This window comes from Prosopis cineraria, unplaced genomic scaffold (genome assembly GCF_029017545.1).
Source record: "Prosopis cineraria cultivar Desert tree isolate PC_DT_omini unplaced genomic scaffold, ASM2901754v1 PC9, whole genome shotgun sequence".
NCBI classification, from domain to species: Eukaryota; Viridiplantae; Streptophyta; class Magnoliopsida; order Fabales; family Fabaceae; genus Prosopis; species Prosopis cineraria.
In genome coordinates this window covers 1020762-1037815 of record NW_026555340.1, presented here as the reverse complement: position 1 = coordinate 1037815, position 17054 = coordinate 1020762, and the positions used below count along the sequence as shown (strand labels likewise).

General features: G+C 37.8%; 1 protein-coding gene across 1 annotated transcript; it reads right to left on the bottom strand.

Annotated features, from left to right (window-relative positions):
• Positions 1-36: 36 nt before the first annotated feature.
• LOC129320358 (inositol transporter 1-like) lies at positions 37-15792 on the bottom strand. The gene is made up of 7 exons (XM_054965780.1): positions 15732-15792; positions 14209-14318; positions 13605-13748; positions 2995-3330; positions 2048-2155; positions 1765-1950; positions 37-1071 (listed from the first exon to the last, which is right to left on the bottom strand). Exons 1-7 carry the CDS (start codon positions 15790-15792, stop codon positions 421-423), a joined length of 1596 nt encoding a protein of 531 aa, XP_054821755.1. The 3' UTR covers positions 37-420.
• Between the last annotated feature and the right edge of the window lie 1262 nt (positions 15793-17054).

The following is a 17054-nucleotide window of genomic DNA, read 5'->3' as shown; positions in this document are numbered from 1 at the left end:
TAGTAACGCAATAAAAAAGATACACATTGTCAATCATAGGATAAGGCATTATCATACGTCACCCAATATTAATAGAGAATATACATTGTCAAACCCTTAAAATTTCGGAATAAGGCAAAGATTAAACAATCATTTCATCTCACTACTAAGCCGCCATACGAATGATAAATTAACTGCGAGTATTGCACTGGAAACACAGCAACTTATATGGCATTGGTTTGCAACATATTCAAGCTGCTGTATTAGATTTGACCACCATAATCACTCACAACTGCACTCTTAATAGACTTACATCGGGCAAGATAATTGGACGAATAACATATTAATAAATAACATGAAACGAAGCTCGAGCACGCCTAGGATTCTCTACTACACTCGAATTTTATATTGCTTACCAAACTTATGAATAAAGATGTACATCTAGGAATCATTTCCACGCCCAACAAGGCTTTGTGTGTCTGGATTCTTGCCCCAAGCTCTCTCCTTCCATATCAGCTCCACTTCATCAAATGTCAATCCTTTGGTCTCTGGAACATACACAGCCACAAAGAGAAAGGCCAGTACAGCTATGCCAGCTAAAATCAAGAAAGTTTGACCGGTCCCTACGGCATCAGCAATTGATAGAAAGGTCTGGGACACAATCAAATTTGAAACCCAACACACGGTAGCTGACATTCCCCCGCATATTCCGCGATATTCCTCAGGATATATTTCTGAGTTCATAGTCCAAGGCACAGGTCCCATTCCAGGAGAAAAGAAAGCAATATACATGGCTAAACCCACAATTGCAAGCCATCCATACAAATTACTTGCAGAGCCAGAAGATTGGTTAATAAATGACACAGCAAGTATGATCAGAGAGGCGATTACTCCAGCTAAGCTAGAAAGGGCCAATTTTTTCCGCCCTGCATGATCAATGAGGTAGATGCCAAGAGTTGTACCAGCAGCATTCATACCAGCAACAATGAGGGATAGAAGAAGAGCCAATTGATTCGAACGGAAGCCAGCCATTTGGACAATTGTTGGGCTGTAGTACATGACTGTGTTTATACCTGTAAATTGCTGAAAAGCCTGCAGAACCATGGGATGTTATAAGAATACACTTGCATGAAAATGTTGTCATTTACAAAGTACAGTAGCTTATTGTAACATGCTTCCAGAATTGAAGAAGTACCTTAAACGGCTTAATCACAAATACATGAATTTAACAACAACGAGAAAAGTTTGGCAAAAATATATATATATATATATATATATCTCTCCAAAAGAGAGCATCAAAATGGGGCTTATGTTTACTAGGCCCACTTACTTATTAACCCTAGTTTCTTTATTTATTTTGTATCTTTCAATGTATCATTATTCTGTAATCCCAGTTTCCTTGCTTCTCTGTACCATCTACATATTATCATATAAATAATCATATTAAAAGAAGTATAGAAATCTTATGTAACTACCAACTAATACATTCTCAAATGAACAAAAACTAAAATTACATTCTTTAGTTTGATGGCCAATCTAACTAGCTGAATTAACCCAACTGACATTTAATTTCATGCTTGGTCTTGTTCTTTAAACTGTAAAGTGACAGCGGAACTTTCCAGAGAACAACCCATAATTTGATCAGTTCATCAGAATTATCCCCCTCAACCTTTTAACAGCAAGGGGCATTCACAACTGTCAGTCTGATATTCTTTTCTTTTTTGGTAATGTCACTCTGCTCTTCTAAGGCTATGTTTTGTAGCAATGTATGTCCTAATTAAGTACCTGAAGTCCAGCTCCAACAAGGAAAGCAAGCCTAATTTCTTTTGACCTAAACACATCCCAGTATTTGATATCATTCCTCTTTTGGCTTTCTTGTTCATACTGAGCTGTAAGGAAATCAACTTCATCCTCTAAGCGAGCATAGTCATAAATCTTAGTAAGCACAACAACGGCTTCATTTGTTCTATTCTGCATTCAAAGACAAGATATAGGATACTCAGTAATCACCATAATTTGAAGGCACATTTTTGACAAAAATTTTCTTAAAAAATATACAATTTTTTACCTTGATAAAAAGCCATCTGGGGGATTCAGGTAGGAAGAGCATGAGGAAGAACTGCACAACTGCTGGCACACCTGCAACTCCAAGCATCCATCGCCAAGTCCCAGGGACCTGCTTGATGAAGAATGTGGTAAGTGGTCAGAAAGCAAATAAGTTCGAAACAGGAATGTAATATTTATGAACCAAATAGTTCCCAAAATATGAAACTTCTCTCAGTCTGTCAATGTTATTTTAATATTTTTCTAGCTTTTATCAAATAGAAGAACAGTGAAGCCCTTAAGTTTTCAGAAATTTAAATGTGGAAGGTAATGGTATCACTGTTTTGAAGCTACAATTTGTAATAAGTTCATAAGTGCTACACAAATCATGGCAATGTATTTTTCTACAAGGAAAAACCACTTCTAATTAATTGAATATATTAGAAAACGCAGCCAAGCAATCAAACTTTCTGGTATGTATCATATTCTTTCCAGTCATTATTGCAGTTTGATTTTTAACAGAAAAATGAGAAATCTTATGTTAGTCGTTAGTTAAGAAAAATATTCCATAAAAAGTTTCTACCAAATAGACATTGACTCCAAGTGGAGGATACATAAGTTGATCCTGACATTAATATTGAATCTATAACTTTAAAAATCAATAAAAGAGAATAAAATTAAAAACATTTAAAACAAGATTACAACTGGAAAAAGAAAGAAAACACAAATAAGTAAAGAATGAAATTCAAAGTCTAGTCTAACCATTGAATTGCTTTCATCCTGAGATATCTACCCACCAGCTGATGTGGCTGACTACCATCTACTGTAAGTACTTTAAATATCAATGCTATGCATAATATGAAAACTATATATAAGCATAGCTCACGCAAGGATGTAAAGTTGAGTCTCTATATCTTTATGATCATTGCTACCAAACAAAAGCCAACCAAACAGCAAGAACCAAAAACTAACCTCCGTAAAAGCAAGGTTTACAAGGTAGGAAAGAAACTGTCCACCAGTTATCATAAGCACATTTGTGCTTACTAATCCTCCCCTTATTTCTGATGGCGAAGCTTCGGCAATGTACACAGGAGCAGTGACAGATGCTATACCCACACCAATACCAACTAGAAGACGTCCAAATATGAGAATATAAGGACCTGGCGAAGCAGCCATGACAAATGATCCAAGAGCAAAGATAACATCAGCAATAAGGGTCGCCTTCTTTCGTCCATAAGAATCATTGATCCAACCACCTGCTGCTGCCCCAAGAATTGCACCAACCAATGCCATGCTAACAATTGTTTCCTGGCAACTCAAACAATTAGGAAAAAGGCTGGAAACATTAAGAACAGTCTGATCATTTTACTCGATAAATTTCAGAGTGGGTGCAGCATTTTATACAAGTGAGGACTGAAACAGAAGGAGAGGACAGCTTTTGATGTTCAGCCAATTGGAAGGAAAAAATTAAGAGAATTTAAAAAGTTGTAATAGTCCTTCAATAATTATGGACCTGATCAGTTTTACCATAACTACTGACAAGCTACACATTAACAACAGATCTGATCAGTCACGCCAAAAAGATTACATAATAACTACAGGTCAGAGTATTTTACAAGGACATAAAAGATGATAAGAGTCTCCAATCAACACAGCAGAAACAAGAAAAGTTGTTTAAAACAAAAGGTACGAGTATTATAACCCAAAAGAGCTCTCAAATAAGAGCAAATGAAGATTCATTCAGTACCTCACAACAAAAACACTCACTTAAAGCTAGGTAAGATACTTTCTTTGCCAAAAGAAAAGCTAGGTAAGACACAACATAAGAACACCTGAGACTGAAAACCACTTAATTTTGAAAGGTTGGCTGTCTGCACCAAAAACCAGATTCAAACTCCTCCTTTTCAGTCAGTTTTCCCCCTTTCAAAGCCTGCACCAACTGCTCCCTAGCCACTTCTTTCTCATTAGCACTGCAAATTCCTTTTTAACTCCTTTCTTGTTTGTCTTTATCACATATACCCTAGAGGCTTAAGCATTCATTATATTTTTTTTTTTTCAATGGCTGCATTAAGGAATAACAACATGTCGCCAGTCATTTGGTCTGAGGCCCTAACAATTATCCAAGTTACCTCATCCACTATAGTAGAATTAGTATCAAAAGTACCAGGAGAACTGCCTTTCAGGGCTATAGTTCCAGAAGCAATGTTGGAATTAGAAGAGGAATCTTGGCTAATTATTTTTGAAGTAAATTAACCTGTTTTACATAAAAACTGTCGGTTTGCTTGCTGGTTTGGAAGTCCCTTCAGGGACAGCAACGTAACCTTTGTTATTGATCTCTCTTGATGGCTTTCGATCAGTATAATTGAAATGAAACTTCCACATTTCTCCTTTGTGCCGATAAACAGCAAAATAGCATCAAGGGTTCCCTTTCTGTCTTTGTTGTCATTATTCTAGTTTACACCATCAGTCACAAGGGCAGAACCATCAATAATTGTAGAAGTTGAAGAGGCATCTTGATGTAAAACACACACACTCACATTGATTTGAACAGAATAGGATGAGGAAGAAGAAACAGAATCAGAGAGTGAGAGGTGAAGGGGGAGCGAAAACAAAGGGGAGAGATGACAGAAAACAGAGAAAGCAGGGGAAGTGGAGAGGACGTAGAACTGATAAATAGGGGAATAGAAGGGGAGAGGCAGGGAGAAACATTCACAAAATTTAGCAATTCATTCATTCCAACTCTAAAAACTTCCTTACATGTGCTGCATGGGGGCTTTTTATAGAAGCCACAATTAAGGTTTCCTTCTTATGAAGGAAACATAAAATGAAATAAAATATAAGCTTGAGGTTTCCTTCCCTATAAGGAAAGCTCAACTTGCAGATTTAAAATTTATAAAGAGTAAAAAAAAACAAAAGCAGGTCAGGTTTCCTTCCTTAGAAAGAAACTTACAAAATACTAACATTTGCCATATTTTCTATCAATTCTCTAATGTTTCTCAGCCCTGCGTCTCTCCCCTTCTATTCCCCTATCTATCAGTTCTGCGTCCTCTCCACTTCCCCTGCTTTCTCTGTTTTCTGTCATCTCTCCCCTTTGTTTTCGCTCCCCCTTCACCTCTCACTCTCTGATTCTGTTTCTTCTTCCTCATCCTATTCTGTTCAAATCAATGTGAGTGTGTGTGTTTTACATCAATTTGGTATCAGAGCAAGGCTCTGAACGTTCCTAGGCTGTTTCTGCGGCCGGAGATCGAAGGAAAACTCTCAGGGAAGCTCAGCATACTTTGTTCACGCTGCCAGCACCCAGAATCACATTTCCCGACGTCGGATCCAAAAACGGACGCTACCATCGTGCTCAGAAGGGAAAATCCGGTCAGAACTAGAAAAACCACCTCTGCGCGCCGTCACACGTGCCGGTGGAGCTTCTGCGCGTGGTATTCACGCCTCGCGCGCCGTCATTCGCGCCGTCCGTACAGTCGTGGCCAAAACGAGATTTTCAATGTTTTCTGTGTGTTTTCACCGAATTTCTTTAACTCTGAAGGAGCTGAGAGGCGCAAGTCATCATCTAAAACTTATTTGGGGGTAAAACTTTTTGTTTTGAGCTCCTAAAGCAACGCTGGTAAGGCCGACGACCCTTTCATTTAACTGGCTTACTTGGTTCTTAAAAGGAGGTGTTTCATTCATAGCTAGTTCTGAAATCTTTGTTGTGTGGTACTTTGGTTTCTTTAAGCATTGCAATTTTTATTTTATTTTTATTTTTTTTAATCATGTTTTAATATTTTGAAAATATATATATATAAAAAAAAGGAAAATTTACATTGATCATTATGTTGTTAATTTGTGACTTTTGATAGTAGTGTTCGTATAACCTAAGACACCTACCTCACACACAATCCTGCCCTATACCTGTGTCCAAAAATTACCCTAGGTTAGTTGAAGTTTCTAACAGTTTCCTAAAAGGTTTTTGAACCTTCGAAGATTTCTGTGAAGACTTCACTCGAGTTGTTACCTATTTAGCATATGATCCCTGTGGAATTTTTGAATTCTCAGAGGGTTAGTGTTGTTAAAGAAGGGACTTCACCTATTTAGGTGAGGGCAACTTGGGGGCCTTTCTTCCTTAGGTTATTAAATCCTCATTGTATGACCATTCATGATTTATACGATAAGCAAGCTTTATTAGACCAAGAAATTACTGCCCTAAAATCTGCCATGGCTAATAACTCCCAAATCACCCAAAATCATCTTGAGAAATCTGAAAGGACTCAAAGGGCATATGTGGACCAGCGGCTGGAAGAAATTAAAGAATTCATGGACAATAAATTTGAAGAGATAATGGGTGCAATTCAGTTGACATACAGACAAGATACAAGGAAAACAACTGAAGGGATACTCGAAAGACCTATCATTAGAGGAGAGTCAAGTCTTAAAAATGAACAATTCCCAGTCCGCAATCAACTTAGAGGTAATTCCCTTAGGATTGGTCATTCCTCTAGAGCTATGGGTGAAAGACATAGCAGAACATTTCCTCATGAGTTTACCAATCATCATTCTAATGACATAGATGATACTTGGGATGGGCAAGAGCCTAAAGAACAACATCATAGACCATACCAGTTAGTCCATAGGAATGGTAGAGAAGGCTTTAGAAGGACACATATTGATGACATCACCAAAAAGGTTAAAGTTGAAGCTCCTGAGTTTGATGGATGATTGAATCCTAGTGCATTCCTGGATTGGTTAGCCAGCATGGAAGATTATTTTGAATGGTATGACGAGAGATATTCAGCAAGTTCGGTTTACGAAGATGAAGCTCGTGGGATCTGCTAGGAAATACTGGCAAAATGTCCAAAGGAACATTGAGCGACAAGGTTATCCACCGATTGAGACGTGGGATGAAATGAAGGCCAAGCTGAAAGAAAAATATGTGCCGACTCATTATAAGAGTCAACTGTATGACAAATAACTTAATTTGAGGCAAATCTCCACAACTTCCGAGTATATTTCTCAATTCGATGACCTTATGATTAGATGTGACGTGGATGAAGAGGAATGGCATACCATTACCAAGTTTGTTAATGGTCTCAAGCCATATCTACAGAAGGAGCTCAAGTTAAACTTTCCAGAGTCTCTTTTGAAGAAGCTTATCATAAGACTTTGGAAGTAGAGTCTCTGTCACAGTACTCGTCTGCAAAGCGTATCGACATGCAGAGCAATCAGTTTAGACAAGCACGAACTTCCAGTCTGTCTGAACGACCAACAGGAGCACTTACATCTAGGCCTAGCTCGTCTTTTACACCTACTCAAGCAATTGGGTTAAGGGGTAATACTTCTAAGCAGCCTAGTGAGGCTATAGTTCTTGCTTCCCACTATAACAATTCCTTTGTCGAGTGTTTTCGCTATCACTCAAAGGGTCATATTGCGTCAAAATGCCCACAGCGTACTCTAGTTATTGACTCACAATATGAAGGTGAGGAAGACAATGCAAATGCTAACGTTGTCGTAGATCCAGTTGAGTGTCCTTCAGATGTCGATAAGGACATCATCATTGATGAACATGGGTGTGAGACACGTCGAGTTGGAGTTATGCGATGCATTCTATCTGTCCCTCTGCCTAGTGATTCATGGAAGCGAACAAGTATTTTCCATACTTTTGTGAAGTGTGGAGATAAAGCTTGCAAATTGGTGATTGATGGAGGGAGTTCTAGAAATGTTATTTCTAGTCAAGGAGTAGCCCGACTCAATCTCAAGACAGAACCTCACCCAGAACCTTTTCGTGTTGCATGGGTCGACAAAACTTCTTTACCAGTCACCCAACAATGTCGCGTTCCTCTTCACTTAGGTGACTATAAAGAAGATATTATTTGTGATATTCTTCCAATGGATGTTGCTCACATTTTACTTGGTCGACCGTGGCTTTATGACCACAATGTTATCAATCATGGTCATGAGAATACCTATACATTTAAGCATGGAGGCAAGACGATCCTGTTACGTCCTGCTAAGCCTGACAACGAAGGCAAAGGCTCAAGTAAATCAAAGGGCACAAAACCCAAAACCCACAATTTGCATCTTCTGACAGAAAAACAGTTTGTACAAGAAAGCAGAGAGAGTACGATCGTGTTTATTTTGGTATCCAAGATCTCGCAACGAATTGCTACTACTTCAGAAATGCCAGAGGAAGTGCAACAGCTCTTACAACAATTTCAGGATATCACTCCCGATGAGCTTCCATCTGAATTACCACCAATGAGAGAGCTCCACCATGCAATTGATTTCATTCCAGGTTCACAACTCCCCAATCTACCGCACTACAAGATGAACCCTAAGGATAGAGCAGAGCTTAACCGACAAGTCAATGGATTGTTGGAAAAGGGTTATATCCAGCATAGTATGAGTCCTTGTGCAGTACCTGCTCTTTTAACCCCAAAGAAAGACAGCTCTTGGAGAATGTATGTAGACAGCAAAGCCATCAACAAGATCACCATCAAGTATAGGTTTCCCATTCCTAGACTTGATGACATGCTTGATTTAGCGTCTGGATCTAGTTGGTTTTCAAAGATTGACCTCAGAAGTGGTTATCATCAGATCAGGATTAAGCCTGGAGATGAGTGGAAGACTGCTTTTAAAACGCAAGATGAGTTGTTTGAATGGCTTGTCATGCCTTTTGGGTTATCGAATGCCCCAAGTACATTCACGAGAGTAATGACTCACCTCCTTTGCTCATATTTGGGAAAGTTTTTGGTGGTATATTTTGATGACACACTAGTTTTTAGCAAGTCAAAACAAGAACACTTGGAACATCTCAAGTTAATTTTTCTCACCTTGCGTCAAGAACAGTTTTATGTTAACTTGCCTAAGTGTTCATTTCTTCAAAATCAAGTCCTCTTCTTGGGTTTCATAATTTCTGAAAGGGGTCTAGCAGCTGACCCTGAGAAAGTCCAAGCCATTCAAGAATGGCCTGAGCCACAATCTCTCCATGAAGTACGGAGTTTTCATGGCCTTGCTTCTTTCTATAGACGCTTCATTAGAAACTTCAGTACCATTATGGCTCCTATCACTGATTGCTTAAAACAAGACAAGTTTTAGTGGACATCTACAGCTTCCGTAGCTTTCCAAGATATTAAGAAAAGACTTTCTCAAGCTCCAGTCTTGTCTTTACCGGATTTTACAAAGTGTTTTGAAGTTGCTTGTGATGCATCTGGAACAGGAATTGGAGGTGTACTAAGCCAAGAAGGTCACCCTATGGCTTTTTTTAGCAAAAAACTCAATGATGCAAAACAAAAGTACTCCACTTATGACAAGGAATTTTATACGATTGTGAGATCCCTTGAGCATTGGAAGTACTATCTTCTTCCGCAACAATTTGTTCTATACTCTAATCATCAGGCGCTTAGGTTTATCAACTCTCAGTGGCACTTAAATGCTAAACATGCTAAATGAGTTGAGTATATTCAGGGATTCACTTTTGTGGTCAAGCATCATTCAGGAACAGAAAATATAGTGGCTGATGCCCTGAGCCGTCGGATCAACTTATTGCACATTATGAGCGTTAGTGTTGTTGGTTTTGAAAACTTGAAAGAAGACAATGCTTCATGTCCAGATTTTGGGATAATATACCAAGAAGTTCGCAGTGATAATCGTCATGAGCATGTTGATTTCATCCTTAAAGACGGTCATCTCTTTCGTGGGAGCAAGCTGTGCATCCCACGTACTTCTATGCGAGATTTTCTTATATGGGAGTTACACACTGGAGGTTTAGCTGGTCATTTCGGGGTTAATAAGACAATGGCATTAGTCGAAGATAGGTTCTACTGGCCTTCACTCAAGCGTGATGTGGCTCGCATAGTGTCTCAATGTCAAAATTGTCAAACTTCTAAAGCCAGGCGACAAAATACCGGTTGGTATACTCTTTTGCCGATTCCTGAGGCAACTTAGAAAGACTTGAGTATGGATTTTGTCTTAGGATTGCCTCGCACAGCTAGAGGTCATGACTCTGTATTAGTTGTTGTGGACAGGTTTTCAAAAATGGCTCACTTTATTCCTTGTAGCAAAACTACGGATCCTTCACATCTGGCAAAGTTGTTCTTCAAGGAGATTGTACGTCTACATGGGTTACCTACCACTATCGTATCTGATAGAGATGTCAAGTTCGTTAGCTACTTTTGGAAGACCCTATGGAAACTTTTTGGTACCCAATTGAAGTTCTCTTCTGCTTTTCACCCTCAAACTGATGGGCAAACTGAAGTCACCAATCGCAGTTTGGGTAATTTGCTTCGGAGTTTAGTTGGAGACAGGCCGAAGAACTGGGATTTGGTTCTACCCACTGCAGAGTTTGCATATAATAATTCAATGAATAGGTCTACAGGCATGAGTCCCTTCCAGATTATTCAAGGTTTTAATCCTAAACAGCCTATTGACCTCCTGCCAATCCCGTTGACATTTCGCATTTCTAAATCTGCGGAATCCTTTGCCAATCGCCTTTATGACTTACATGCTAAAATTAGGCGCAAATTAGCGACAAGTAATGATCAATATAAATTATCTGCTAATACTCATCGTCGATTTCAAAGCTTCAAAATAGGTGATTATGTTATGGCTCGCATTCGTCCAGAACGTTACCCTAAACACGCTTTTAAAAAGTTGCATGCTCGAGCTGCGGGACCTTTTCGCATAATAAAGAAATTTAGGACCTAATGCTTATCTTTTAGAACTACCTTCTGATATGGCCATTAGTCCAGTTTTCAATGTAGAGGATCTCATGCCTTACCGGGGAACTTTTGAGCCTTCCCCTTTGCTTTCTGATGATTTTGCAGGCACTCAGCCTTCACAAGTGCCAATTCTATCATTGCCTGCTGTCTCACCATCAGTTGATGAAATCGAGACCGTTATGGATGATCAAATGGTCTTTACCTCTGAGGGGCCCATCCGTCGTTATTTGGTTCGTTAGAGAGGTCGATCTGATGAAGATGCCACCTGGATTTCAGAAGATGAATTCCAACAACTTAATCCTGCCCTGCTAGAAGCCTATCAACTCTCTACCTCTCCGGAGGAGAGTTCTTTGCAGCAGGGGAGAATTGATAGAAAATATGGCAAATGTTATTCTAGAAAGAAATAATTGTTTTTGCATTATTTAGTATTTTATAAGTTTCCTTCTAAGGAAGGAAACCTGACCTGCTTTTGTTTTTTTTTTTTACTCTTTATAAATTTTAAATCTGCAAGTTGAGCTTTCCTTATAGGGAAGGAAACCTCAAGCTTATATTTTATTTCATTTTATGTTTCCTTCATAAGAAGGAAACCTTAATTGTGGCTTCTATAAAAAGCCACCATGCAGCACATGTAAGGGAGTTCTTAGAGTTGGAATGAATGAATTGCTAAATTTTGTGAATGTTTCTCAGCCCTGCGTCTCTCCCCTTCTATTCCCCTATCTATCAGTTCTGTGTCCTCTCCACTTCCCCTGCTTCTCTGTTTTCTGTCATCTCTCCCCTCTGTTTTCGCTCCCCCTTCACCTCTCACTCTCTGATTCTGTTTCTTCTTCCTCATCCTATTCTGTTCAAATCAATGTGAGTGTGTGTCTTTTACATCACATCTAACAAGAGCTTCCTTCTACTCTATTCTCTAAAGACTTCTGAGAAGGCTTCCTTCAAGAAAGTAGGGGCTTTGTTCCAAGAATTCTCCCCCTCACTTCACCCTGGGATTTATTCAGATCTAGCAGGGATTTAAAAATAAACTCTTTCTCAACAATTCCCCTGTACTTTGCATCTCCAAGGCTCTCCAATTCTAGGTTGTGACATCTGTTACCCAGATAAATCAAAGCATTACAATACTGCATGTCAGATAGCTCACCTTGTTTGAGGTTATGAGGACTACTCTTGATCTCACTGATTTGGTCCATTGCAAGTAATTGGGACCATTCAGCTAGTGCCCAGTAATTTGTAGTCAACCCAGATGGTTGATTACAAATTTGGGTATTTTCACATGCCATATGGTACAGTGAATAAGGAGAGATGGGGATGAGGAGAGAGAGAAAAAGTGGGTTTTGCCAAAGGCTTGATCTAATGCTAAGTCAACAAAGGCTGGAAAACATGAAAATTTGGTAATTTCTGAATTTCTGAATAAATTTTATAGAGTGGGTACTGTAGTATATACAATAGGAGACTGAATCAGAAGAAGAAAGCTCCTGATGTTCAGCCAATTGAAAAAAGAACAATAGGGGAATTCAAGAAATTGTAACAGCCCTGCAATAGCTACAAATCTGAGCAACTATACAATAATTTCATGTTAACAACAGATCAGACCAGCTATGAAGTAATCAGATAATAACATATCTGACTATTTTTTACATGAAACAAATGCTAAATGATCCTTGAGAGTGTGTTTGGTTGAGGGGAGGGAAGGGGAGGGGAGGTGATGGAGGGGAGGGTTTTAATGTTACGTTGTTTGGTTTTGTTAAAGGAAGGGAAGGGGAGGAGTTTTTAATGATCCTTTGTTTGGTTTAGGAGGGGAGAAGATGAGAGGTAATAACTAATTTACTATTGTATCTCTATACATTAGTTTAAATTTTTTATTTTTTCTTGTAAAAATAATTTTACACCTCAACTTAAATTACATGATTTTTTAAAATTCACTCTCATCCTATCATATTGTCAATATGTGAAAAAAAAATTAAACCAATAATTATAATGATAACAATTTGTTATAAAAATTAAATAACTAAATATATAATAAAAATGATGAAATGTAACTTTAAAAAAAAATCCAATGAGGTGAGTCGAGTCTGGGAATGAAGCATAATTTGATACTTAGAATATTAAAAAAATAAATAAGGGCAAAATAGTCAGAAAAAATTAGCTCCCCTCCAGAAAACCCCAATTTGGAGGGGAGCAATATGAGGAGAGGGGAGGGGAGGGCTCCCCTCCAAAATCCCCCAACCAAACACACCCTAAAGGTAAATAAGGGATTCTAGAAAACATTATTTATATTCTTTGCTGGAATCAGCCGAGCAAAGTTAAGTCAACCAGTTTTCTGTATTCCATGTTGAAAGTAATATTTATGACTTCATTATGGTAAAAAATCGCACACATAGAACAAAGAGGTCGTTTAAATACAAACAAATGCAAACGTCCTGCTACTACTCCCATTCCCAAAAGATGCTAGAGATGAAGAATTGTTATGCGTATAATTGGGGGATAAGAAGTATCAGCAGTTTAGTTAACTATTGTTAGTATCTAAAGAGCGAGTTAGTTAGCTTGCTAATTAACTAATTACTTCAATTGCATGTATGAGGAGGAATCAGACTGTTATGACAGTTGATGCTCGCCAGTTCTGCCAATCTCTGTTCTTCTACTTCTATTTCTATTTTCTTCTTTTCCCTATCACAATTGAATTTGTAACCATAATTCTTCCAATGCAGTGAAAACCAGAAGAAAAAGATCCTGACTCTACCATTCCAGTTAAAACCCTACGCACTCACAGCCAATAACTAGTACGAAGCATTTTGCTAAATACCTAGATTTGTTGTAGACCACATAGAAATGCAATTTCTGAATTCATGAATGAGATAAAGGGAAAAAAAAAACAGAGAGATGTACCTGAAGGAAACTACTATTTCTAACTTCCACAAAATCATCTTTAATATACAGAAGGGCTCCTGATATAACACCTGTGGTTAAAGAATACCATGTTAACATTTTCATAAGAGAACTGAAACGGCCAAAATCTGCAGAAAGAACAACCTAGATATCAGAACTATGAGAGGTGCTGATTTAGTGGGTCTATAGTATTCTATTTATGTTTATGTTTATTTCATCAATAATTTATATCTTAGGTTAGTTGTAGATATTATATCTTCTGTTAATATTTTATATCTTGGAAGATAAATCTGAGATATTAGGAATAAGTAAAAGATATGATATCTAGGATCCTAGGATTAGAGTTTATGGGGTTATGCTGCTGCTTATATTAAGAACAATGTACGCATTATTTTATATGACAACAAAATTAACAGAGGCACACTTCAACTCTGTCTTCTTCATGTAACAGTTGTCTTAAATCACGCTCTCATGGGGACTTTTGGCTACTTCGAAGCCTTCAAAGAAAGCAACGAACAGCATCATACATTTTCTTCGACTAGTATGCCAGCCACATTCCCGTCATATGCAACTGCTATGGAGTTCCAGTCTCATCATCACCAACCAGCATTTCAATGGAAACAACTATTTGCAGTGGTACCAAGGATTTCTCATACACATTGTCAGCAAGGGCAAGGAGGAGTACACTACCACTGAAGCTGGGAGCCTTCAACCCTTGATCCAAAGAACGAAGTTTGGAGAGCTAAAACTGATATGGTGGTCTCCTGGCTTATCAATTCAATGACCCCAGAAATAGGCCAAACCTTCCTACTGTATCAAACTGCTAGGGAAGTCTGGGAGGCAGCATGGAGAACATATTCTTTTATTGAAAATACACAACACTTCTTCAAATTAAAGAAAGCTCTCAGAAGCAGAAGAAAGGTGATTTAAGTGCAACCCAATACTTGCAATACACTAATGAAGTATTGGCAACAACTAGACCTATATGACACTCAAAAAGGGAGCTGCGGCAAAGATACAGAAGGGTCCAGGAAACTAGCAGAAAAAGATCAATTTTAACTCTTTCTTGGCCTCAATCCCAAACTTGATGACATAGGAGGGGAGAGTCTGCTGCATCCTCTACACTCTCTAGATGAAGTGTTTGCATAAATTAAATGGAAGAAAGCAAACAATTGCACCAAATAGATGCTAAGAAAGCTATCTTGAATGGAGATCTTTAAGAAGTATACATGAAATTTCCCCTGGCCTAGATGAAATGCATGGAGGAAATGAGGTGTGTAGGTTGAAGAAGTCCTTGTAAGGGCTCAAAATCTCCCAGAACATGGTTTGAGAGAAGTTCACATATGTAGTCAAAAGTCAAGGTTTTGTATGGTGTCAAATGGATCACATGTTTGTGAAGCACAAACTCAAGTGGAAAGGCAGCAATTTTGATTATGACATTGTTGTTATAGGTGATTGGGATGCAGAAATTCAGAGACTTATGAATAGCTTGGCAAGGGAATTTGAGATAAGGAATCTGAGATAGATGAGATATCTTTTAGGCATGTAGGTTGCTAGAAACCCAAGAAGGAATTTCAATATCCCAATGGAAATACACCCTACATATTCTAATGGAGACAAAAATGCTAGCTTGTAGACCTGCGGGAACACCTATAGAGGTAGAGTACAAGTCAAAGTTGCAAATAGAGGATGAAACACCTCCATGACTGAGAAAGATACAAAAGGCTTGTTGGAAAATTGATTTATTTATCACATACTAGACTAGATATCTGCTTTCCTAGGAATGTGGCAAGTTAGTTCATGAGTGACCCAAATGAGGAGCATATGAATTTAGTCTTCACAATTCTACACTGCCTAAAGATGACTCCTGGAAAAGGCTTGTTTTCAAGAAGGGAGTAGTAGAATATGGAGATCTTTGCTGATGCTGATTATGGAGGTTCAGTGACTAGTAGATCCACCACAAGGTATGCTACGTATATGTGGGGGAACATAGTGAGCCAGAGAAGTGAGGAACAGGTTATTTCAAGAGCAATGTAGAGTCTGAACTTAGAGCATTTGCACATGGGATATGTGAAGGTATTTGGTTATTGAGGTTGCTTAAAGAACTCAAGAAAGAAGTGATCTTACCTGTGAAGAGTTTTGTTTGTGATAACACATCAGCCATAATGAGACTAAGAACCCTATCCATTATGACAATATATATATATACACATGCAGAGATTGTCAACACTTCAACAAAGAAAAAATAGAGTTAGGGTATTCGAAGTGTCCTGCGTCAACTCAAGTTCCCAAGTAACTAACCAAAGATTTTCATAGACCCAAATTTGAAGAGCTCACATCCAAGCCGGGGGTGATTAACATCTACTCCCTAGCTTGAGGGAGAGTGTTGAAAGGCATCGATTTAGTGGGTTTAGAATTTAATATATTTATGTTTGCTATTTCATCAATGATTTATATCCTAGGTTAGTTTTACCTATTGCATCTTCTATTAATATTTTATATATCTTAGAAGATAAATCTAATATATTAGAAATTAGTTAAAAAAAAAAGATATCTGGGATCCTAGGGTTAGGGTTTATGCTGCTGCTTATATTAAGATCTAATGAACACATTATTTTGTATCACATTACAGTTACAGAGGCGCACTTCACCTCTGCTTCTTCAAGAACCAACAACACCTAAACAGATACCATCATATTATTTTTCAGATAAAAAATGCAGAATCAGATATAAAGTAACTCAAGAATTCATCACCCAACCATGAAAGAATTTTCTTCAATTCAACCAGAAGACTTTGCCTAGATAATTGTTCCTTCATTATAAGTAGTTAATCTAATAGAAAATCAAAAAATATTTTTCTCTGTAGAATTTCATGCTAGACCAAGCCTTCCTTCTAAATGCCCATTGGAAAGAAAAGTGAAAATGAAACATATATACAGCACGTGTCAGCTGGCAGCAAAACAGACAGACCAGATTTATTTCAAAGAAAATATAATAAAATTAAATTAAAGAAAAAAACGTTGGTGCTATGCAATATTTTTTAAAAATGTGAAAGAAAGCATCACTGCCATGTAAGTAAAAGGATATTCACACTGAACATCATAAAAATAGGATGAAAGAAAATTACATACGGCGCTTTCAGGCAAGAGAAATGATTTTTTTTCCAAATCCATTTTGTCAAATTACTTCATGCCTTAACCCAGAGCGGACTAAGAAAAACAAATGATAACTCATCCATGAAGAAATGCTTTTTGTTACAGATAGGGAATAAAAATTTTCACATTTGGTAATATAATATAGGGTAAAAAGGCAATTTTAACACTTAAACTATAAGTCTAAGAACATTTACACTTTTTTGGTATATTTTACCTCTCAACGTTTGAAAAAGTTGCAAATATGCCTCTTCTTGCTAATTACAGGTAACTCCTGTCATATTTTCTCTCATGTAAA